General features: G+C 41.4%; 1 protein-coding gene across 10 annotated transcripts in view; it reads right to left on the reverse strand.

Moving 5' to 3' along the window:
- Window positions 1–26,180, reverse strand: part of birc6 (baculoviral IAP repeat containing 6) — a 165,490-nt gene continuing 139,310 nt past the window's right edge. For all 10 annotated transcript variants that reach the window (XM_030070848.1, XM_030070857.1, XM_030070854.1 and 7 more), the window contains 5 exons: window positions 25,342–25,503; window positions 21,526–21,603; window positions 17,126–17,314; window positions 1,536–1,670; window positions 1–1,066 (listed from right to left, as the gene is read on the reverse strand). In XM_030070848.1, the coding sequence (XP_029926708.1) occupies window positions 887–1,066; window positions 1,536–1,670; window positions 17,126–17,314; window positions 21,526–21,603; window positions 25,342–25,503 (744 nt within the window). In that variant the 3' untranslated portion in view covers window positions 1–886. The remainder of the gene's footprint in view (window positions 1,067–1,535; window positions 1,671–17,125; window positions 17,315–21,525; window positions 21,604–25,341; window positions 25,504–26,180) is intronic.

Here is a 26,180-nt window from a genome sequence, read left to right on the forward strand (position 1 = left end):
TAACTGGGCAAAGTAGAACAGGTTGCATTTATTAAACTTGCATTGAGAATTTTGTGAGAGGCAAAAAAAAAAAAAAAAAAGTTCATTCATAGCATGTTTTTTTTTTCATCTGCCTGTAAAAGGGATAACATCATAGCATTTAAGAATGTCCATCTCAGCCTTTATTGAAGTGTACAGGATCCTATAGAAATCAAATGAAGCAATGTCAATGGGCGACCAGAGTTTTTTCCTCAAATTCAATGAAGTATTTGTTTTTTCTTTTTTCTTTCTCTCTCTCTCTCTCTCGCTCTCTCTCTCTCTCTCTTTTTTTTTTTTTTAAATAGCATTGTTAAAGAATGACCAATATATCCTTGGTTACAACTGTTCTTGCTCTAACAGTCAAAAACAAACAATGAAAAAAAAAAAAAGAAAAAAGGAAATTAACATTCAGTAAACATTCTTCTCTAAAGGTAGTTTCCCTTATATAATCTGTGATTTCCTCTGTCATTATGTATACATAAACAAGTTTAATAACATACCAATCAGTGGTTATTTCACAATTGGAAAAAAAGCACAAAATGTTTACACTCTTGTACAGGTAAATAAAAGTTTCTGTCGACTGTGTTTTCAGTTAGGGCGTAGCATAGTTTGGAGTTCGTATCGTTTTCATTGGGTTTGTAAGTGACTTTTTCACTCATGTCTTACTCTCCCCTCCCCCTCGACACCCATTTTCAATTTCAGCTATTATGCAATTAGATTCTTACATACAAATATTGACAAAACGGTGGCTTGTGCTTGGAAGCCATTGAGTCTGAGTCTCAAATAACGTTGGTAATCGTGGTGAGGAGGAGGAGGGGCGGGAGGTGCTGTGGGAGGAAGGCCAGGCGGAGGAGGGAGGGGCAGGCGTTCATAACTGGCCCTCGCCGGAGTGGCTGTCCTGGCTGCTGCTCGGCTTCTCTGCGTCCTGATTGGGCAGCTCCTTGACTATGAGGGTGGCACTTTTCTCGGGGAACTCGTCTCCGTCCGGCTCGAGGCCCTCGGGGCACGGCAGCTTCAGAAGCTCCTCTCTGAGCTGGGCCGTGTGTCTCTGGATGGGATGACACACACAGACAAGCACGAGTTAGAGAAACAGCTCAGCTTGAAAGAAATGCACCAAGTCGTCAACTCAGCTCACCAAAATCCTCCCTGTAGCCCGCTCCTCAAACTGCAAGGTCTCAAATCTCAGGAAAAACTTTCACCCAACTCTCGGCTCGGGATGTTTATCTCCTGATTTGCTGCTATCACAATACTTGGGTGCCAATTTGATATGTATTGTGATTCTTAACTATTGTAATTCTACAAGCATCACGATTTGATATTACCATTTACTGTGATTATTGTTTTCTGAGTTATCCTCTAGTTTCCGGCTATAAAGTTTCATGAGGCTGTGATTATGTGATTCTCCTAGAGGTCACTATAGGTCATTTTATACAGTGATGTCAAGTTTGAAAAAATGCTCTGACTGCTCTGTCTCTGTCTCACAGGAAGTGAGTGAGGATCTGGTTCCTTGTGCGTACCTTTAGTGCAGCGGCATGATGGGACATGGTGCGGCCGACCCTCTTGTCGCTGCTGTACTGCTGGATGTCGGCGATCCACTCCTCACACTGCGACATGATCTCTGCTCGCTTCAGGTAGAAATGTTTGTGGATCACCTGAAAACACAACAGGCAGAAACACCGGCTTACCACCACATCAGATCAGGCCCAAAACTCTGCCAAATAAAACCTTTTCAGAAAAACATGTGGCTGTTGAATATCAACATTTACAGAGGAATTTGGAAGATACATGAGAATTATGCAGTGAGAATCACAAATTATTTGCTATTAGACGGAAATGTTTAGCATATAGATGCATAAACCAGTAAATGACTTTATATTTTTTGAACCAACAATGGCTGTTAGATCATGGAACATATACGTGGCTGTGAAAACTGAACCTGAAGCAGAGCACAGTCAAAGCCAGGCTGCTGGCTCCCTGCTAACGCTGGCAAAGAAATCTGACGCCGCATGTTTCCATATAGAATTTTATTATGTAGTTTTTAACAAAATATTTTGCTTATTTCCTGCTTTTGTGTGTGCTAATTGTCTGATCATTTTCTTGAAAAGTGTTTGCTTTTTTTTATTAAATGTTTTGGTAAATTTTTGTGTCACATATAATTTAATCTGTTTGAAACCTGAGGAAATTCACTCGATTTTTTCCCCCCAAAAACACAGAAAAAGAGCTGATTAGTAAATTATCAAGAAATTACCCGCAAAAAACAAAAAACTTCCTATTTATTAAAATTGGTACAACTTTCCTGTGAAAGTAGTGCCAAAAAATTGAATAGTGGATGGTAAATTTAACTTCAGCCGCAAATGTCTGCAAATGCGTAGCGTTAATGCTGCAAAAATTCTTTCAAGCTGTAATCTTTATCATATTTTATTATAGTTTTATCTGTGTCTCATCTCATGTGGCAAAAACCCAAATTGTAACCAAGTCAAAATGATCTGAAACTAAAACATCCACAGTCCAGCTTTTTGATGTCACTGAGTATTGTCTTCTGCAATTTCATCATCATTACAGGTTGTTGCGCGTCATAATAATGAAGAGACCGTATAATAACAAGAAACACACAAGTTGTGAATGTGGGAACTCTGAGCAGCTCCAAGGCTCTTCAAGGTGTGTGTTTGAGCCTGAGCTCAGCTGATGTATGTACCGGAATCTAATTGGATCAATTAGCATGCGCGCATCAACGCACAAACGACTGAGGAGAGTAATGTAGCGAGGAGGAGTGTGTGTGTGTGTGTGTGTGTGTGTGTGTGTGTGTGTGTGTGTGTGTGACAGCTGAGGGACCAGATCAAAGAGCAGAGGGAGAGCCGTCACACTGACTGGGACGGGCCGACACAACACATCAAAAAGGAATTTATCATCCAAAATAAATAGAGAAATACATGAATAAATCTCAAAGTGAAGACGTTCACAGTGAAGATGTTCACAAATGAATCAAGCCAGAAAATTTCACACAACTTCAGTTCAATCTGACGTGGAGCAGCAGAGAGCCAGAGGCTGAGCATAAACTGAAACACAGATTTGTATTCCAGGCTGCATCCCTGCACCCACTCAGGGTTCCATATGGAGATTTGGATTTTGTTAGTTTATATATTTATTTCTGTAGATGAAGTGGACCCACACGCCTCATAGTTGAAAACCAGTGTTAGACCAACCGTGATAATACATTTTTTCAAATTTAGGTGCAATTTGCGAATGCATAAATGTGCATTGTTTAGTCAGACTTGAGACCTGTGTGCGATCACTGGGCAGCTTCTATTAGAACAAAATAGACAGTCCTCATGTTTTGTCATTGCCTCCACAATATAATTTATTTTTTTATCTTTTCAAAGAAAAAAAATTGCATGCTTTTGTATCCTACTGCTAGTTGTGTCCATCCAATGAGGAAACCTCTCTGCATCTCTCCATTGCTGAGGGCCTTTTGTGTGTTTATTACTGATGGAGCTCAATTCACGAGACTTGCTCTGACATCATTCTGATGACACACACACACACGCACACACAGTAGGCTCAATGAATGATGTCAATCAACTACTCCTCCCACCCTCGACCCCCTCCCTCTCCCATCTACTTCCTAGCAACAGTCACCAGGGCGGCCACATCAGTATGCAGTGAGTGCTGCTTGTCCATGTCCTCCATAACAGTTCTCTTGGCGGTGGACGAGAGAAGATTAGTTATTATGGCGGCTGCTGGTTTGCTCTGAACTGAGATCAATCTGAAGAGTGGTACAGCAGCTAGCGGACGGGGCCGGGGGCTGCTGTAATCTCTCTCTCTTTCTACATCTCTCTCTGTCTTATTCTCTCCTTCTTCCATCTGCACTCCATCTTCAGCCTCACTTCCCATCTCTGCCTACCTATTATTCCTCCTCAGGGCCGTGTAACCCCCCCGTCCAGCTCCTCCCACCGCTTGAGTTATTTCAAATGAGTTGGGCGATGCTCCCAAGGTGATTGCCAGGGAACGTTTCAAGGTCACAGCAGTGTGTGCAAAATGTCAGAGCGGCTGCTGCCGGAGCTTCTCTCCAAGCCTCCGTCCTGCCCGGCTCTGCCCCGGCCAAGAGCAGCCGGAGCCGGAGCCGGAGCCGGAGCCGGAGCCGGAGCCGGAGCCGGAGCCAGCGCACACAATGCCCAGCAAGGGGCCGCAATACTGAAAACAAAAGGCACATGTCAATACCATTATGTATGGATGGTGAGATGCAGTGTTTTGGTTTCTTTTGCAAGCATGGAAAAGAGGCAAAAAACAAATGAGCAAAAAATTACCCAATATTAGAAGTAAATTAGAAAAAAATGATGAGGAAATTACCAGAAAGTCTGCAAAAAGTAGCATAAAATAACATTAAGAATGTCAAGAAAAAACAAGTAAACTACATTTCATTAAAATGATATATTTAACTGACAGATCAGTAATTCTGGATCAATTTTTGTTTAGATGCTTGTAACTGACATCTGCTGTGTTCACATGCTTTTGTAACTTTGTAAAATATAAAAGGGAAAATTTGAAAAAACAAACAAACAAATTAATTAATTGGATTTTGTGATTTCAAATTGTGAACACTGGTGACTTCTGTTGAATTTCCTTTTTTTTTTTTTTAAAGAAACTGTTATTCACCAAGCATTAACTGATCAAAAATACATGTAGTAATTACCGTTACCGTAGGAACTATTGTTTTTATTCAGTTTCTAATATAACCGCAAATCCCCACTTGAGCAGCCATTACACTGCTGTACCTCGTCGTTAACAAGCCATGCCAATGTGTTCATGAGGTACTGCAGAAACCACATTTATGACTTTAAATACAAATGAAAACAGTTATGCCGTTAACTGAAGCTAAAATTTTCTCCCTTTCATTTGCTACTACTGCTACTTGCTAGTAAGTAATAGACTGTCATTTCTAAATTCTAGTTTTGGTTTGAAACTTACCAAAAGAAAGAGCTTTCCCTAGATATAAAAACACCAAATGACTGTAATTCCAAGCTTCTGAACATTAGCGTGTATTACAAGAAAATTACTAAAAAAAAACCTCAAAAAAGACGAGGAATAAAATGTTTTTGTTAAGAAGGGAAAAAGAAACCTTTCACAAGCCTGCCCACGGCTTTCAAAGGGTTAAAAGAGGCATTCTCCCATGGGGCCGATGTGGTGAGGCCAACACGCATTTATTTGACTTTTGGTATTTGGCCACAGCCATCGATCACAGCATGGATGGGAGCACTGCATGCCAACCATCACTGATCATGGAGCGCACGAGAACATCGGCTTAATGTGTCTTGACAAATGACCTTTTAGGAGATACATGTATTTACATGCACACACAAACAGCCAGGTGCACGGGAAGATGTGGATGTGGATGCATTCTGCTCATATGTGCACTCAGGGACCGGGTCCTCTGATGGAGAGCCCTGGCTGCCAGATAAACTAAGTGACCTTTGAGGTAATGCTGTCCACTCATTATTCCACAGGGCAACCGAGGGGGGGAAAGAGGCCCAAGAATGTATGTGTGGACTTGCTCAACACATAAAGGGTCAAGGGCGAGTGTGAATCATGCAGCCATTAAAAAGTTCCTTATTCTCCATTTTCTGTATTCCATCGGCGGTACGCTGGAGCCTCAGGTCCCTGCCCTGCTAACCCTGACCACAGCCGTGACCCACTCTGCTGCAGCTCCCAGACTGGACCATAAATATTTCCACCCCTGACATCCAGAGCAGAGCTGTTCAAAGACCGGGTTAGGAGGCAGGCACATTCATTATTCTCAAGAAAGTGCCATCTATCTTGTAAATTACCATCAAATGAAAACTTCAAAAGAACACACTCAGTTCCAGATTTCCGTTTGTGTTGTGTGCTGATGCAGTGTAGCTGTAGCTGATATGTAAAAATCTACATGAAACCTAGAATTAATTTACACCCCTCAGAGTAATACATATGCGTACACAGGCAGTAGCAAATACGCGGCTTGGCTGCAACTTGCTTTGGTAAGATGATCAACCCTTTTTCATGCATGCTTTGCTGCACTGAATAAACAATGCTTGAACGAAATGGCAAATGTAGAAAAAAAATCTTAAAAATGTTTTTTGCGCTGTCAAAACAGGTCCGGGTGGACACATTAAGTCACCTGTCTCACATACACAGAATGGAACGGCAACATTAGACAGTAAAAAGTAGCGCAGTGATTTATTGAGATTTGGAAATCCAAATGTAAATTACGCATCTGCAAAATCCACCACACCTATGTGGCCAGCAAACTAGTTGGCGGCAGCAACATGACGCCATCATTCCCAAAGGCAGGATGCAACGCCGCATTCACTTAAACAGATGTTATGGAGACACAACTTAATTCACCTGATTTTTTGCAGCATTTAATTATTTGCCTGTCATTACATTTTATGAAAACGCTGCTACTGTAGCTGCTCTCTACATATTTCAACAGATAATACGATTGACTTGGTAGAAGAAGAAAAAAACAGCTTAGTGGAGAAACATGAGGGCCCTTCCCCATGTGTGTAAAGTCAGATAACAAGCAGCAGGGGAAATGTTTCAACAGTTTGGCATCACTGGACTTGGGGTGTGTTTGACCAGCAAAGCACGGCCAGAGCAGCTACTGGTGCAAACAGGACAAAATAGGACAGATTGTATTATTTATTATGACTGGCAGGCAGGGATCCTGGTCTGAGGTGCAGATGGCGGTCATACGCATGTCACTCATGCTCCCTCAATCCATCTGTCCTTTTCCCTCTCTCACATACAGCGGATTTGATGCGAAGGGAAAGCCAGGAATGAAACAGGAGTGTGCCACAGCCGTGCAGGTTTCCATGGCAACCGTGGCTTGAAAGTGATCATTCCCCCACCATCTCCTCTCTCTCTCTCAGTCTCTGCTACATGGTCCAGATGTGGTCTTTTCCAGCTCCAAGTGACCAGAGTCAGTGATTCAGAAGGTCACTGGTTGATCTGTTCAGCTCCACTGAAAAGGATGAAAACAGTCGGCATCTGGCAAGGAGGAGGACTGACCGTTTGCTCTGCTGCTGAGTGACAGTGCTTGCCCAAGAAATGAAAGCGCTGACATTTTCAAACCTGGAAGTCCCCTCATTGTATCCTTCTACATCCTTTTACATACCCGTTGAAATACTGGCTCCATCTTTTGTGCTAAGTTCAGTGATGTTTATTTTCCCTTGGGTTTTATGTTGATGAAGTTGTGGTGCTTCGAGGCAAGGCGCGCCGTGCCATGAGAGCTATGTCATGGCTTCTGGAGTCTTTCCCACTGGCGGCAACAAGTTTCCAGGTAAAGTCCCTGGAACCTGATTTCAACCATGCTCGGGAGGTGATACTAAACCCAAGTGCCACAAACCTTTAGGAAGAGCTAGCAGGACTGTCAGTGTTAATTTGTCAAGCATTGAGCAGCCAGACTTTTCTTTTAATTGAATTTTTACTGTATTTTTTAGGGAGTTTGACTCAGCTGTTAGGAATGAAAAAGTATATTTAAAGTATTCTCAGCATTTGGCAGACCTTGGCAGTGTGCACAGCCAAAGAGTGGGAAAAAACAAAGCAAAACTACCAAGCAATTAAGACAAAGATTATGGGTCACTTTCTAATCTTAATGTTTGGTTCTTCATACAAAGAGGAAACAAAAAACAGCCCGAAAACTTCACGGGGTATGACAAGTCCCAGGTTCCAGAAAGGCTAAGGGGTTAGCCCAGGACTTTGGGGCACAAGAATGCATTATTAACCCAGGGCTAACACACAGTCCATGGTTAACAAGTGCCTGTGTAAACACAGGACAAATAAGCCCTGGGCGACCTTTCATCGGTCTTGAACTCAGGCTCTAGCCCATCCCTGCTCCTAGACCAGGTGCCATTAACTACATTTGTCCACAGGCTACACCTTTCTAAGCAGATCCGGTGGGGGTTGTACATTCAACTAACAAAATGTAAATCCTTTAAGCCTAATTAGAATATTGTTGTTTAATATCTTCACTTACTTTACAAAATTATTTTATTATTATTATCAGCTTATATCACTGTGAACAGACACATAGAAAATCCATAATTACTAGAAACTTAACTAGAAAATGCTCTCAGTAGAGCAGGAACCTCTGCTAAAGAGGCAGTTCACTGAGCAGTGATGATTAACATCTGTAATTCTGGAAATGTAAGTGTAACATGTTTTGATGATCTCATGCAGTGTCTTCCTGGTGGAAAACATTGTCCCTGTACTTGAACGAACATACGGCACAAACCACATTCCATTCATAAAACACAGAAATTCATTTCAGCTTAACCTTTCCTGGGCCACAGCTATTCAGTTAGTCTCACATACCCAGACCTCATCTCCACACATCGTTTTAGCACTGTACCAGCGCTGGAGAAAAGTCTGACAGAACCCATTATCATTCTGCTACAGGCGGGAAAACATTATGGCTTGTTTCTATTTCTTTAACCCAATCGTAATCATCTTGCTAAGCCCAGGGAGCAGCGATGGTGCCCTTACAAAATAGTGTCCAGGATTAGCAGCAGGGGAGGAGAATGCCGTCTGAAATAGTGGCTCTAGGCCAGGCTTGTACCCACAGTCTACATACTTTTCTATGATCAACTTATACTGATTTTATTAATAGCAATAGTAGTTTTTTATTAATGTGGCTATTGAATTTAACATCAGATATTTAGCCTGCTTGATATCTTCTGGGTATCTGTGAAACAAACTCAAACCTCTTAGATCGTGTCCTTGAACAGTTCTCACACAGCAATCAAGCACCCATTTGCCAATGATCTGAGGCTTTTGATGGCAATCTCCAAAAATTGTCAGTGAGGGGAAATTCAAGGCTACAATCGTGTAGGGTGAACTTGGTATGAGGAGTCCAGAGCAGCCATTTTCATACTTGGAGTTGATTTTCTGTTAGTTTTCTTATGGAAAACAGCAACTTGACTAAGATCTTGTGAAGGGAAGCTTTCTCAGTACATTTCCAACTTTGGAGCTTCACTGTGACCCAACTGTATTCCCATCAAACCAAAGGAATCACTCATTAGCTCGGACTGTGGGTTCGGACTGTACCTTCCTTTGTCCAGTTTCTGACACATAAAGGAAAGATCAGCTCCCACATGGCTTTGCTTGAAAAATGATGATTCACTTGAAATTTTTAAGTATAAAAGGTCACCAAACTGATGCATAAATGCAGGAAAGACCTTGTTCCATCAGAGCTATGGAAACAGGCTATAAATTCAAACTCATCCCTTTGTCTTTTATTCTCCTTTTAGTCATTTCAGACAATATCATACTATCATGACTCATACTCCCCAGTTTCTTACCATATTCTCTCCCTGTCTCTCACTCACACGAACAACCCAGCCCTTCCAGATCCCCCCTCCTCGCCTCACCCCCAGACCTGAGGCCTGTACTTTTGAGGTCAGAGCAAATAAAGCTGGGTTGCCTTTCCTGGCTGGATAAGCACTGTCCAGAACCTCACCATCTGCTAAGCTGCCAGAACCAAGGCAACTACATCCCCTCATTCCAGCTGGGCAAACACACTCACAAACAAACAGACACACTGAAAAGGTTAGCCCCAGTCTACAGGCCTAGTCCCACTGAGATAGAGGTGTCTCTCTAAAACCTATCAATAATGCAGCGCTGTGGACGACTCAGCATAACAACTGACTTCCCTGACATGACTATCATTTTGTGTATGATGTGTTTTTGCACACTGCCCTCCCCTCATTTGCTTGAGAAATATACATGAACATTGTTGGCAGCATGCTCTCAGCAGACCTGGATGGCAAATCAAGTGCACCTCTCCATCCACCTGCCCAAGGCCAGATATGAATGGAGAGATATATGGAAGTCCATTCAACATCCAGTGCTAAATGCACGGCATCATCTGCGACATCCCGTCACCACCATAAATCAAATGGACTGGCCCATGACATTGACCCCCATTCCATGGTGGACTGAACCATTCCACATGGATGGGAGTGTCCTAATGGTGCTATGTGTCTGAGAATATGAGCATCTCGTTAAGGATATCACCTGTCATTGGCTCTAATGGCCCATTTCTGCTTCAGCGAGTATATGAATGTGAGGACGCTGCCTTTGCTTTCTCACTCACACACATGCATACACACAGCTTCCTGACAGCACACACACACACATGAAGTCTTACTTACCTCAAACATGCACATTTACAAGTGTACTCTCTCTCACACACACACACACACACACACACACACACACACACACAGCAATTCATATTTTAACATGCTACTCGCTGTCCTTAATTCCACCTGACAATCTCCTGCTGCATAATTCAAGCCTGTACTCCGTTCTCTATCCCCCCCTCTATAAATAGTGTGTGCAAATGTTGGATTCACACACATCATACTAAAAATAGCTGTGGTCTACAGCATTGAATCCTTTCAAACTTATGCCCTTATTGGTGGAAAATTATTAGTGCCGCAACCAAAATGAAGCCAGAGAATTGTCCTGTGGATGATTACTTCCTTTGTGACAATAAGTAAACAGCTGAGCAGAGTAGCAGCAAACAGCTCAATGGCTAAAATACCAGCCTACTTCCATTCCTGTTAGCATTCTATAATCATTCATTTCTAGCGCTAATCTGCAGTCCACTGATGCTAACTACTAGTGGAAAGCCTACATACTCATTACGTGCCTTGCTTTGTTTTGTGGCTCACAGTGATTCACTGCAGTTAGAGCAACACAAACAACTGTTGTAGGTTAAAAATGGATTAAGTGTTATTACCTACAGTGACAGACGTTGGTCTGGGGTTGGTATACGGCCTGCATAATTTAATACACTGATAGCAAACCCTGTCAGACTTAACAATATGAGGTACAGTGGTCCCTCGTTAATCGCGGGAGTTACGTTCTAAAAATAACCCGCAATAGGCGAAATCCGCGAAGTAGTCAGCTTTATTTTTTACAATTATTCTAGATGTTTTAAGGCTATAAAACCCCTCACTACACACTTTAGGCAAGCTGAACGCATTCTGTACTGTACAGGAGACACGGCACGGAGGAGACTGATTGGCAATGGTCTACAGTCTACAGCCAATCAGGATGCAGAACACAATGCGCTGTTAAAAAAAAAAAAAAAAAAAGAAAAAAGAAAGAAAACATGCAAAATTGCACAAAAAAAAATCCGCGAAACTGCGAGGCCGCGAAAGGTGAACCGTGTTATAGCGAGGGACAACTGTATAATAAGATGGCAACGTGAAAAATGTGTTTTGTGTATGGTTAAAGCTGTACTAAGCCATCTTCTGACCACTACAGGGGTTAGTACACCAAGAACTCTGCTCATAAACATACAGTCATTCATCACATCTCAGAGGATCGCTTGTAGAAATCAAAAGTAAAGAAAAAAGCATGTTTTTTTTTGCTCTCAAAAGGCTCTCGTTGGATTTCTCGGATTATTTCTTTCTAAGTGTCAATTTGAAAGTGTGGTGGAACAGCGATCAAGGTGAGCTTTGAATAATTTTTTTCTGTCACTGCATTGCTGATTTACAAAGCAATTGCACAACTGATCTGAAACTTGGATATATTATCTGCAGAGTCGGCAGATACACAGAGGATATTGTTTTGTTTTGTTTCAACCATGGGCCCATAAAGCTGTTTGAGACTAGCAGTGATTCAGGGCTCTTTCCTGGGCTCAACAAGTCTGTGTCACCCACTGCTTTTACTCCGCTTTGAGAATGTATTACAAGACAAGCTTACACTAACCTCTGATCTATTGTACTTTCACAGGCTGCACAGTTGCATTTATGTGGAACATCGGCATCAGTCAGAGTAAATTAGGGGTGCATGATTTTAGGCATTATAGGATTCGAGGATTGTCTGAATAGAAATGCAGTAAAAGCATGCCTTTATGATTCGGATCACTTTGAGAAAGTGAAGTGATATCACAATCTTGACACAATTAATCCTACAGCCCTACTGATTTTGGTAGATAAAGCTCTCGAAAGCAACAAATGCTCCAAAGACCTTCTGGTTAGTGGGAGCCTGGGATTATGCTAGTGGCCTACTATTGTTCAACATAATGTATACTGAAGTGTTAGCATGTAGCACATGAGAAAATGATCTACACGTGGAGTATTTTGAGGTCTGTCCTCACTTGACAGGGAGGCTGACCACTGGGACAGTCTACCAAAAACACACTGGTTTCCTTTAAAAACAAAACAAACAAAAAGGATTTCAAGGATTATTCAAATGTGCCTTGAATGGGCGTACAGAGGCAGGGGATGATTGGAGCGTGCGACTGTGTCCATCTGTGTCATGTGTGTTGCTGGTTGTCTCTGCTGAGGGCTTGAAGGCACTAAAAAGGCAGCAGTGAGAGGAGCGTACACTGCAAAAAGTATTATTTCAAGTAAAAATGTCTTATTTCTAGTCAAAATATCTCATTACACTTAAAATAAGACATGATCAGCTCAGAAATTACTTGTCTTTAGACAATTTTCACTTGTTTCAACTTGTTTTGCCAATGGAACAAGCAAATTTTTACTTGTTCACTTGTGTCACAAGTAAAAATTTGCTTGTTCCATTGGCAAAATTTGTTTCTTGTTTCAAGCTAATTTTAACTTGTTTCAAGTAAATTTTCGCTTGAAACAAGTTGAAACAAGTGAAATTGTCTAAAGACAAGTTATTTCTGAGCTGATCATGTCTTATTTTAAGTGTAATGAGATATTTTGACTAGAAATAAGACATTTTTAATTGAAATAAGACAAATAATCTTGGTAAGATTTTGACTTTTTGCAGTGTCAGTGAAGTGTCTCTCACAAGCTTAATTGAATTGCTATGTGTGATTGCTCAGGCAGGTGGTATTGTCAAATCCGCGTATGTTCTCTTATCCAATGTTTTTGTTTTGTTTGTTTGTTTGTTTTTAAACCGTCATTTGGCTGGGCTGACGTCATGAACCCGCTTTTAATTCCAGCATCTATCACCTGTCGTGTTAAGGCTGGCTTTAACTCAACCCAGTGAGCCATGCAAAGACAAGCAGCATTGCCTCTACCTCTGCTCGGCATAGATTATCACTGTGGAAGCATCTGAGTACACAAGAGGCTATGCTAACACACTTTGCTGTTAAATCACAACCAGCTCACAACATTTTCTAAAAGGTCTTGCTCAAACGGTTAGCCACATATGCATTAATAAAGTTGCAAAAAACACTGCATATGTGACACCTGGTGGCTCTGAGGATTCCTTGGACACACATCAAGCTTTAAATGTGGAAATTTGCAAAAGTGCAGGTTAGCCTACAACAGGGAACTTAAATGTAGTTGAAAAAACAACATCTTGCAGCATAATCTTGGTTAAAACAACCAGATTTAATGAATTCAGTTGAATTTCTACCCCACACTGTGGATTGTGCATCTCTATAGTCCTGCACACAGTGGCAGGACGACTGAAGTCACACTGCTGCATTTGAGCATCCAGTCAAGTAAGTTTTAATGATATTTGATCTATGGTATTAAAGTTTAGCTAGCAAAAAACTGTGTTCATACAGTCACCATTTAAGAGGCGATCTATCATGGTGCCAGCTACTTAAACTGTGATGCTGGTTCTTCTGCCCTCTGCTAACCAGTTTTCTGTTTTCATACAAGAACACAGCTTATAGTTTGATGTAGCCTGTTTCGATTCATTTATCCAGCATTGATCATAAAGGATTAAGGGAAAATGCAGAAATATGCAGAACCACTTTTCACTTTGCTGGTCTTTATTCTATTGTGACTTTCTACATGGACTGCTGTGCATCAGAACAGCTTCATGGATTTGTTTAGGATCACGTTTCAAATGTGGTAAGGCTCTCTCTTTTCATCTCTCTCCAGTGTAGCCTCAGCATTTATTAATCATCTCATCTTATTTATTTGAGTGATAATCCCAAAACAAATCTAGGTTCATTTGGCATGCGATGTAAGTGAATAAGAAGTTCAACATCACACAGTGCATGTTATACTTCTACAACTTACATCAGAGCAACTGTATTAATCAACATACCATTATGGGGTTGCCATGGCGGCGCGCATAGACGCAGCGGCTTACAGCTCTCCACTCTCGATGCCGTATTCTATGTTTTTGTATGTGTGAACGGTTGTGTTTTTAGCTGAAAACACCACCTATGTTGGGCAATGTACACATACAGTCGTCAGGACCTTTTGAGCTTGGGATTACGCTGCGAAATACCAATTTCACCGGACTTTCATCGCTACCAGGACATTCTGGAGGACACCAAAACAAAACAAAAGCGAGGCTGCAGGGCCGGTGTGTTAGCACGGCTGAAAAGACAACCCTTTAAGCCGCCGCCTCCCAGCATTTTCCAACGCCAGGTCCATAACTAACAAAATCAACGAACTGCGCCTGCACATCGCATCCAACAAGTGTTTCCGTGACTGCTGCATTTTTCTGATATCAGAGACATGGCTGCAGCCATCTATACCGGACTCAGCTATTCAACTAGCAGGTTGCACGATGCTTTCTATTCTGCCCTGCACCGAAAGTACTGAGCCCTAATTTCGTTGCATTATTATACGTATATGATTGTGCAATGACAATAAAGATCTATCTATCTATCTATCTATCTATAAAAACTTCAGCTGTTGATCACTGAGTATGTACTTCTGTGGTAATATTTTTGGTTGAGCCAATGGGCTTCACCCAGTCCTTCAACTTGACCCCTGACGTTATCCCAGAATTGAATTCCAAAATTGTATTCATTCCAGGGTGGAGAAGCATTTGTCTCTCTTCACTGAAACCAAGAATATCAATAATAACAGATCCATGAATTCATGAATATCTGTGGAAGCTGATGAAAATGTCACTGTTTAGGTTAAGGTCTTCCCATGGACAACCGCTGCCGTACTGATTAATTCTACAATAAACATGTAATTCATCATACTGTATCATATCCATCATTATCAGAGCTGGATGAAACGGACTAAACCAGATCATTTTTTTTTAGCAAAAGGTCAGTATGAACCGATTGATTGGTCTAATCTCAGGCTGAGGTCCCTGCCAAGCCCCTATAATTCCCCACAGTCTGGCTTTCCTGTCCAGCTCATGGCGAGGACAGGGCAAGGGAGGAGGGAGGGGGACATGGCAGCTCTCCCAAGATTTAGTTGTACCCCCACACAAAGTGCAGACAGCACATCAGCGTAAGCACACTCCACTGCACACACGCTTCACTGAAGCAAAGCTGTAACTAACGGCAGCTCGATTAAGACATAGTCCGCTGGCATCAGACACAGAAAGACAGACAGGTGGGGGAAAAGTGATTCCAAAAATCACCCACAGCCAGTGGGAGTGTGTGTGAGTGATGTTAAACCTTCTTTGAATGGATTAAGCGGCTATTTTTAAGAATGTTAGCCAGCGGAAGTCCACCTCCACAGTCCACAATTTGCATTTTAAATAAGTTAAAAGTGAAATAATATAAACATTTTCAGAATGGGTAAACTGTCCCTTTAACACCATTTTAAAATGGATCTTACGATGTAACGGATACTATTTTGGAGATGATTATACTTTCCATACCCTCCTCCTGGTCAAGGGGTGCCATCCCCAGCTGTGACTGTGATGTTGTGGGGTTCCCGTTTGGAAAAGGCCTAAAGAGAGTCCTGCACGCTCTCAGTGGAAGTGTTCTAGCTATAGTTGATGTTGGGGAACCAGAGCAGAGCCTTGTGCACACCCACACAGGCCTACACCAAACTTCAACAGCCATCAATTCCCCTCTCTCAGTCTTCTTTATTCACTATTATTAGTTAGTCTTGTCTATCAGGATGATTTCATGATGGGATTAATTGAACTCTCTCTGTCCTTCCTTTTTTCTGTCCAAAAAAACTTTCATCATATTCCTTTTGTCTTGCTCAACATTTCTGAAGTGGGTGGAATGATTGCTATCATCCCAAGCAAGAGATTTTCTATGTTTCTCTGTGGTCCATGACAAGGATGGGAAGAAATCAAAAAACAGCAAGGAAGAGGAGAAAGAGACAAGACGGAACGAGGTAACATCCAGAGGATATGATCAACCTGGGAATTACTAAACAGGGAATTTATTATCTGCCAGCAACTGGTATAACTGCTCCCCTGAGAGATGAGGCGGCTTTGTCCTCTATCACAGGGCTGAAACTGCTAGAAGCATATCAGGTAGTGTATCGAGTATAGAGTGTGTGTAAGATGACAATTCTGTATCCAGAGGCACTGAGCACAGGGGCTGAGAGTAAATTAACAACAGTGTTTGGCAGACATGAATTTTCCCAAGGTCGATGCATTTCCACAACATGTGATTTGCAGATTCATCACCACATGCACTCCAACTCGTTTACGTGGCATCCACTTTGGAGACAAGGTGCGACTTGTATAGAAACTACTAACTTTTGCACTAGAATTCTCTCCATTTTCAGAGTTTGATTCGGACATAATTTGGATATTTTTCAACAACAGCTGTTGTTGAAAAATATGACAACAAAATATGAAATAAATGAACGTATTTATTCAACATTGCTTTTAACTGTCACTCTTCATTTTTGAAAACATCTTGTTTTCATCTCTAATTTTATTGCTATCTTCTACATATTTTATTGTTCTTAGTCTACCTGTTCTTGCCATTCGCTGCCTCTTTTACTGTTTGTTGATTGCTTGGTTTTATTGCACCATATTTTCACTTGTTTTAATTTGCCTGTTTTTATTTATTCTCCTGTTTCTTCAGTTTATTGTAAAGCACTTTGAACTCCATTACACCCCTTGCAAGAAAGGCACAATATAAAGTGTTTATACAATAATAATAATAATAATAATAATAATAATAACAATAATAAATTATTCTGTTTTCAGATCAATCGGCAAAAAGGCAGTGCAGCGGTGGGTGTGATTAACTTTTGCTGAATAATCAACATATTTTGCCAACTACATAGCGTTGGTGGAAGTATGCACTCATGCTTTCTAGTTTACTCTGTAGTGCCAAAAGGAGTTCACACTTAGGACAAGTGAAAAGTGTGCAGGAGCATGTGAACATGAGCACAATCACCTGTCCCAAGGCTGTGATGAGGACAGTTTGACAACAAGAAAGCAAAACTGCTCCCACCTCTTTGAAGCATGGTGAGGGGTTGCGCATCTGTTCCAGCATGGCCCACTTGACAGTGGCCTGTCGGATGTTGCCATCGTACTCGCGGGAGCTCTGGGTGCCACTGGGAGTCCCACGGGAGCGCTCGTACCCTGGTTCATTGAAGTAGGGCTCAGCCACCAGAATGAGGGACTGCACCGACACTAGCACCTTAATGGAAGGAGCAAAAAAACAGACGTGGTATAGTTATTTATCAATTATTATAAATATTTTATCAAATATACAGGATTCCCACTGTGATTCCAATGTAAAATTCTGACTTTTAGATGATTTGTTTGAGTATTTCTGAAACTTGTTTTCCTTGCTTTGTGGTTAATCTTGTTTTTCCAAAGAGATAAACAGCCAGGTTTCCTCAACAGTTGCTATGAAACCACTATCTTGATTCAGTGAATGTGTGGAACTTAGTTGGGGGATACATTCTGCTGTATCCCTGTAAAATTATCAATTTGCAAAATTCCCTGATACCTGACAACCCAAGAGTATTTATCACATTGACTGTTTTTGCTGTCTGGAATACACCTCTAGAAATTTCACGATATACCACAATACACAAAACAATACATCTGTGCTATGTTTAGTGATGAAACCTGTGGAACTGAACTAGGGCTGCATGATTAATTATATTAAGATCATGAACATGATTCATTTCTCAATGCTATCCTATTCTTAAAGACAACTCCTCATGAACGACTGAAACTGACTTAAAAGATGTAGAATATTCTGCAGCCACAGGAGGTCTAGGGTTTTGACCCTCCATCCTCGAGAAACATGGAAGCCTATTTGAACCTAACAGCAGTGACAACTTCACAATGAGAAGGAATGACGAGGTACGAAAGGTAAAGAAGGGATTGCTCTCTGTTTACCACTTAAACCTTTAGTGAATCTATATGAATACAGCCCAAATGGATACATAATGCATGCTGTACAAAAGAATTGAGAGTGTGAATCGTGATTTCAATTCTAAAAAATAAAAACATTTGTGGTTCCTATTTAATTCAGAATTGTGTAGTCCAAGGCTGAATGTCAAGAGACAACGAATGAGAAGGAAGGACCCACAGGGAGGGGTTTTAACAACTTTGAGGAGAGGATGGAATAAAAATTGAGGAAGGAGTGAGACTGTAAGGGCGGAGGAGGCAGATGCTGGGGGTGTGGGGCACGGTGAAGGCCTACAAATGAGCTTGGTTGTGGAGGACACTGAGGCAGCATCTGACAAAAGCAAGGATTTTTTCAGGCCCCGTAAAAAAAATATATCCTTCAATATATCTTTATTAATGGCTCAATTAATGCCTTGGCCTGTCTCAAGGAGACTGAGGACGTGTCTCCCTTCATCACTCTGTCCATTCTGAATCGCTACATTACCAACAATGACAAGTTGGGGCTTGGAGGCCTGCCTGCTGGCCCACGCCAAGGCAGAACTGGGTGTTTTGCCCTTGAAGGCAGTCCAGCAATCTGACACCAATGACCTTCAACTCTGCTATAACACCCACCCCTCCAAACTGTGTTGCCAGATCTCAGATCCGATATCCACCCGTTGATAACCACTTGATTCTTGCCTCGCCCCATCTGTGCTATTCACCAACCCCCTTATTTTCCATTATCGATCTGGGAGATGCTAACTGGAATGATAATCAATGGAGACATCTCTATGAACTCTACAACCCCGCAAATGAGGGAATTATAAAAAAGAAGAGGGAGCGATTCCCAAGGACTGGTGCTCACTTGTCGTGGAAATCGATATACAATGACTGCGAACGTGCACGCAGCTAATGACTGCATGCAGTATGAAGGGGTGTGGGTGTGTGTCGACAAGCTGTGTGTGTGGGCTTATTCATAAGCTCAGATAAGTCACCACTTGGGAACCACTGCAGCACACTGGGAGAATCTACTGCATAAACGTATGCAATTTTATGCCAACCCTGTAATTGTCATCTGCGGCATGTTTGAGACATTTTGGGCTGAGCAGACCGGGGCTCTGCTCTCTGCACATGGCTTCATAAATCCACGCTTCTTAGCTGGCTCAAATTATGCTGGCTCAAATTATGAAGCTTATCCTTATCCAGCTAACTTGGTTCCTTGAACAAAATTGGCAGACTGACTTGCTAAATTTGGATGTAGTCACCTGATGTAGCGGTGTGCTCTCATTTTGAAATGAAGGGGAGAGGAATAGAAAGTTGAAACCAGGTTCAGAAAGCATCTGATTGGCTGAAAAGCACCATAACTTAAAGAAGGCTACAGTTTTAAAACAGAATGAAATCACCGAAATAAGTAATAATTGCTGAATTACTGTTTATAAAGATGACTCATGTATAGCTCACTTCACTGAAAATATTTAAAAGTGTGTAGTTTGTGCTAATTTTGCCAGTACATTTCAGATATGCTTCTATTTGTGTGTAAAGGACAAAAACCCTCCGTATCTACCATATATGGTGCCACAGATGCAATCAGAGAGTTCAAAATAAGTTCATTTCATCAATTCAATTTTGGTGTGTGCACACTTAATTCTTTGTTTCATAAAGTGTATTGTTTAGTCACTAAAGGTGTTCTCTTCTAAAAGCTTGCCCACTCACAGTAACACTTGTGTAGCGGCTCCTCTTTCAGGAAAGGCACAATCGTCTTTGCAAATGAGTTGATGAATTGGGGAACCTGAAAAATTCATGGTCATAGTCCAGCTAAGCCTGCTTTAACTTGAGAATTCACAGGTTTGCATTTCAGGAGCTGCTGCTGCAGTGACAAGTAAGCTAAGTAAGTAGCAAGCTAACTCAGTGGTCCGCATATGAGGAACAGGGCCCTGTACTGACTCAAGATGCACCACAGTAGCAGCTTATCTGTGTGATCAGAATCAGTCCCAAACAAAGTGGATTATGCATAAATTAAAAACAAGGCCCTGCTACACATATTTAAGAAATTAAACTGTTCTTTTCTTGTTATTTTCTTATTTGAACTGGAAAGTAAATCCGGCAGGTGACTTCTCCAGGAAACATCTGCATATTAACTTTGAACGGGAAAGAAATAACCTGATAGTACTTTCATAAATAATTGTAATTACATGAAAGAAGGGTACAGGGACTTTTTTTTTTTTTTTTTTTTTTAAATGGCATAATGTGCTTTTTTCACATTTGTTAATGTGCTAACAGTGTTTTTTTGTGAGCTATTTTGCTATGGAAGAGAACAGAAAGACACAGATATAGTATTCCGGATTAGCAGCCCAGAAGAGCTCGCTGCAAACAATGAAGGAATTTCATCACCATGTGGATTCATAATGCCCAGGTAACTACAACCCAACACATTTTGCTCTAAGTGTGGCAGTTCTTTGATCTTAGTAAAGCAAAGTACCAGCTGTGCAAAGCTAAGGTGCTGGTAAATTGGCAATATTGAGAGCAGAGCAGAGCAGAGGCAATGCTGCTGCTCCACCCCGGCCAGCCAGAGATGGTTAGAATTATATTGGAAACAGGATAATTCTGCTTTCAAAAAGCTGTCACTGTCATTCTATGGAAATAGGAATAATTTAGTAATGATGGTGTGAACATACGGCGTGAACAGGACAAGCACATACTTTGAGATGTCATGGAGTCACTTTGGGATAAGTGAGCTACACCACTGTAGTTTCAAGCATAAGATAAGAGATAAGATACCCCATTGTAACGTCCCCTTCTCCCGGTCTCCGGGTAGTGGAGTTATCACATCTATCAGGATTTCTTCTTGCAATAGCAGAACTATAACAATGATCAAATTAACACAGACCCATGCTGTGGCATTGCATCATACTGTGTTGACTCGCAATGTGTTAAATCAAATCGTGCCAAATCGCACTGCATCACAATGGGGGTGAACTGTACCATAATCACATTGGTAGTTGTTTTATATCTATCTTTATTGTATCAGCTCATTGGCAATGCATCGAGATGCATATCGTATCGGCCTCATGATGGAGATTCACATCCCCACTAGCCCCTGGTTATGGCCAAAGAGGCATATTTTGTATTTGTATTTCATCGGAGATAGGACTGCCAAGTGTGCAGTTTGACGGAGTCAAGTAAAAACAGTTCCTCATAAGTCACAAGTAAAGAAATACTGAATGTGACAATCGAGGGCTGAACTTGCAATTGAACCTTACTTACTCTGTCTTTGAGATGAGTGATGTGTCTGTTGATGGCTTAACCTGGAGGTTCAAATGAAGTGTGTGTTTCATTTGATTAAGCCCTACACATTGCCACCAAGGCATAATAATAATTGCTTGACTTCAAGGAGGATCTTTGATGACAGTTGTCAAAACACCAAGCCTTTTAATACAGAGCCACTGGCAGTGTAATGACAGGGCAGTGAGAAACTATTGCTTTTGATGCAAAGGATCTCCATCTTACCTGTAAAAAGCTTGAGGTCTGTGGGTTCCATTTCTCCTCTGGCCTCCCATGCCAAGTGTTGAGGATACTTAAACATACCTGAGTTGAAACAAAAGAAAAAAATCTATGTAAGCATTTTGACTCTGAGGCTGTTCCCATCTGGTATCAACAACTGTCCTGATAAATCAGAATACAAGTGGACAGCTGTCAGTCCGTCCATACAACACCTGCCATTAACATGTGTCTCCAAATGAGTCTCGCCTGCCCACTTGTGTTCGGATCTCACTTTCCTGCTTAATATTTTTCTGCTCTATATGCAAATACACACGTATCATTTCAGAGAGAGAGTGAGAGGGAGAGAGACACAGAAAGAGAGAGGTAGTGAGAGAGAGAAAGAGAGAGAAATGAAATTCCCACTTTGCTGTCCTCCTTCCACGCAAAAAATAAAATGGCATTTAACAGGCAGCAGGTATTTCACAAAAGGGGATACCCTCGCAAACTCCAACCTCATTTTAATGCGGCTGTCAATCACTGAAGATTAATTTCACATCTGTTACAGGCTCCACTCGATCACATTCAGGCTCAGATTAATTAATTGTTCCAGCGGGTCTGAGAGGGTTCTCACTTAGGTGGATAAATTGACCTGTAATATTTCTGAGGTATTCCTGTAGTCAGGGGTTTCCCTGGCCAATTTTAGGTCTTAGGCGGGGGGGGGGGCTTGTATTTTTCGCGCTAGGCGATTCATACATTCCACCACCGCCTAGCCTACAGCGGATGTGTTGCGGCTGAAAGCCATCCTCTCAGCGTTCAAGCAGAAACTATTCGCTGCAGTGATTGGGTAATTCCGTTGTCAGTATTTCATGACATACGGCCCAGTGCCCGCCTAACTCCCTCTGGACAATCCAAGTTAGCATCAACAACAGATTCCTAAAGGAGCCGCAGATTGAATATGTCGATGTGTGTTTTTTCCCACTTTCCTCGTTCATTTGATCTAGGCGGTCGGTGAAAACGTCTAGGCGGTGCGCCTAAGAAATTATAAGGCAGGGAAAACCCTGCCTGTAGTAACTGCAACGCCACATACGCACGGCTGCGACTGCTATAATATTTCTGTAGTATTCCTACAGTAACTCTCGCGTCTAGCACTAGAAATAATGTGTTGAATTGTGCAAGGCCACGAAATTTAAGAACTGAGAGCCCCCACTTCTAAATTTTATATGGAAGAAAAAACCTGCATATTGTTAATAAATATTTTAGACACCCCCCAGATTTCTTGCATTATGTCTTTAGGGGAGCTCATGTCTTATTAAGGGGAGTTTTTATTCATTAACCAGCTGCTTTATAGCCGACCTGCACTTCAGTTTGCATTGAACCAATCAGCTGACAGTGCAGCTGCACTGGGCAGAGTCAGCTCAGATATTTTCTCTGTTGGAAAAGTGACAGTCTGGCATTGGGGGTGTTGGGCTGGACAAGACAGAGGACATCAAGCTAGTAGGCGGTCCTTCAATGCGTCCTGGGACACCTGTCTGTTTACATCTCTAATGCAATGCGGACACAAGCGTCCCAGACCACCTCTGAATTCGTCCTGAGATCCAATCACTTAGGAGGTCTTTCTGCTCTTTACAGCTGAACTCAGAGGTGTCAGGCTGTATCCAGATTTCTCAGGACGGTTGTTAAGACCAGGTGGGAACACTCTATATTGGTGCTTTTCCACGAGCACCTACTCGGGTCGACTCTACTCGGTTTGTAAGGTTTTCCATAAGGTGGTAGCACCTGGTACCAGTTACTATTTTAGTACCTACTCGGCCGGGGTTCCAAGCGAGCTGGGTTGAGCCGAAAATGTGACGTAAACAGAGTTCAGGCCACTGATTGGACAGGGAGCGATGACACATGAGAGCGACTCCTTCACGAAGACCAAACCCGGCATTTTTAAAAGAAAAGGGCAACAGGAACCGTGCGCACTGATCATCAATGAAATTGGCAAAGTTGGAAAATGCTAAGCAAACCGGTACCGTGGTCAAATGAAGAGGTGGAGACTTTTCTGTGCTTGGCGGTGTGGCCACCTTGCTATGATGACTCCACCGACGATGAGGTGGTACTATTGTAATGGAAAACGACCGAAACTGAGGCGAGCCGAGTAGAGCCGAGTAGGTGCTACTGGAAAAGCACCATATGTTTACTAGTATACAGGTATGTGGTTAGTGTAAAGAAACAGAATGTGAGTCTAAGAAGCTAAGCTACACAGAGAAGAGAAGAACAGGGCAAGTAACTTATTCAGTGAACCAATTGGTTGTAATCTATCGGCAGGCAAATGCAGTTGTAAAAACAACAAGCAAGATTCCAGGATTTTCTCCAGTCCAGCAGTAAAAGAGGTATTTAGTTTACAATAACAAATCAAGTGTTAAAATCAGTGGGTGCAATGTAGACACGACTGTCCACGGTGTTTAATATTGTACAACATAAAATAGTAAGTGTTCCAAGATTTTTTGATGATGAATTTTTGATGAATTTTTGATGATGAAACAGAACATAAAGCAAAAGACAGTATGCTTATTTTCAAGTGTCTGAGGTGGTGATTCACCTACTACATTTACAAGCACACAAGAAATCAGATTGTGAGTTAACTGGGTAATGGCAGGCAATTGGAAAATGTATTTACACTTGATGTCATAATGAACATTGTTGATTACCAAATTAAGTTGATTTGCATAACATTCATCAACATGTCACAGTGATGGCTGTGCCTGGTCAAAGCATATATTCTCCTGGAGAACAAGCTGCAACTAAAACCCCTTGCCCACCATGATCTAAAGTAGGAGTTTTTTAATAGTGAGCCCACAGTATGGTGCTCTGTTAGCTCTGTGGACTGGCTCATCACAGCAGTACAACTGCTACACACAACACTTGAAGAGAAAGGATCCAGGAGCTCTTAGCCAAGACATCAAGACAGTGCCATACTGTTTACTTTTTGTCCCCACCAAAACAAGATATATTAGCAGTATCAAAAAACGGAGGATGTTTCTGTTCGCAATGGTCAATTAAAATTTAATTTTCTCATTGTTTCTTCATTATGTTAAAAAGTTGATTCTGTACTGTTGCTGTTAAGGTAACCTGACGTCACATTATGCGTCAATTAATGTTGTTATTCTGCCATTTTATATGTTGTGTTTACTGTAACAGCCATGCGTGAGGGAGAAACTGGCTTAGGTCCAGTATTTTTCTGATCAGGCATCTGACAAAAAGAGTCTCATATAATCATTAATATCCTACATTTGTTTGTTTGGAGAAGGTTTTTGATATTTAAACAATCTATAGAATAATTGCTAAATTAGTCATCACAAAAATCAACTAACTGGAAAAATAACTGTCAGATTCACTGATATAAAAATAATCGTTACTGGAAGCCCTAACTGTATGAAGATTTGCCTCGCTATTAACCTTGCTATTGTTGTGGTGAGCCTCAGGCTTTCTCATTGTGGACAGGAAAAGCTATACATTTTGTAACAACATTTAGAAATGCCCACTCACATCCACGAGTCAAGTCTGCAATCAAAGTTAATCAGCTCAGAGATTTTAATACACTGGTGCTAATACGGCAATTCAACATCAAACAATCTGCCCTTTAACTAAAGATACCAATTCCTGTCTTTTCAATCAATCATCACATTTGATACTGTTTTTTTGATGGAATACCACATAATTTTTTCACATCCTGCTAAATACCCTGTGAGTGGAAATGTTTCATTTGAACTGCATGCTGTGCAAAAAGTTTAAATCCTTCAACAAAACAGATGCTTGCTACTGTAGCCCTGTGAGATTTTATGGCCCTTTTCAACTCACTTTTCCATCATTGTAGAGGTTAGGGTTGAAGCGCACACTGTGTCCACCAGTCGTCTCCAAGTTGACCAGTGGAGGTGAGTTGGGGTAGTCCTGGGGAAAGTACACATCAAACTCAAAGCAGCCATTGGCGTACGGCGTGTCAGCTGGGCCTGTGATGAGAACCTAACAACATAAAGAGAAGGGCTTTAATGCAAAAAGCCTGAGAGAGGCTGGTTATTAATCACATGCTGAAAGGGGGTTAATTGAAGAAAGGGTGGAGGTGCTGATAATAATTAAACTGGGTTAAAACAAAAAAACAAACAAACAAAAAAAAACAAAGATTGGTGAATAGCACAAGCATTTGTGCAGAACTGGTGACAACTCCTTTCAGCTTTCTTCACAGCCACAACAATGTAATCAACAATAAAACGTGAGCGAAATTAGTGGAGAAAATGAGATCGTTTCTATCTACTCCTTGTGGCATTACTAAAAAATCCAATTTATTTCCTTACAAAACGAGATTAGCTCATTAATCAAAGAAACACAAAAAACAACTGTAACATTATACCAAGAAGATGAAGAACCCTGAGATATACGTATACACAAAGGCAAATGGTGGTAATTTCTCTTGTGCAGAGTGGTAACGTAATAATGACCCCAATCCATATCCTTAATTTCAGTTTATGTTTCACCCCACTAATGATTAGTAATTTAGCGATGACTTTACTCTCAATAGAATGTATGATTTTAGTATTGTACACTGAAACAAAGTGTATGACAGATTAAAATGATTTTTTAAGGCTTTTAAGGCTTGGTAAAGGGTTGAAGGCCGGTAATTAGTGGAGGTGCACCAGAAGTAT

This window comes from Myripristis murdjan, chromosome 15 (assembly GCF_902150065.1).
Source record: "Myripristis murdjan chromosome 15, fMyrMur1.1, whole genome shotgun sequence".
NCBI classification, from domain to species: Eukaryota; Metazoa; Chordata; class Actinopteri; order Holocentriformes; family Holocentridae; genus Myripristis; species Myripristis murdjan.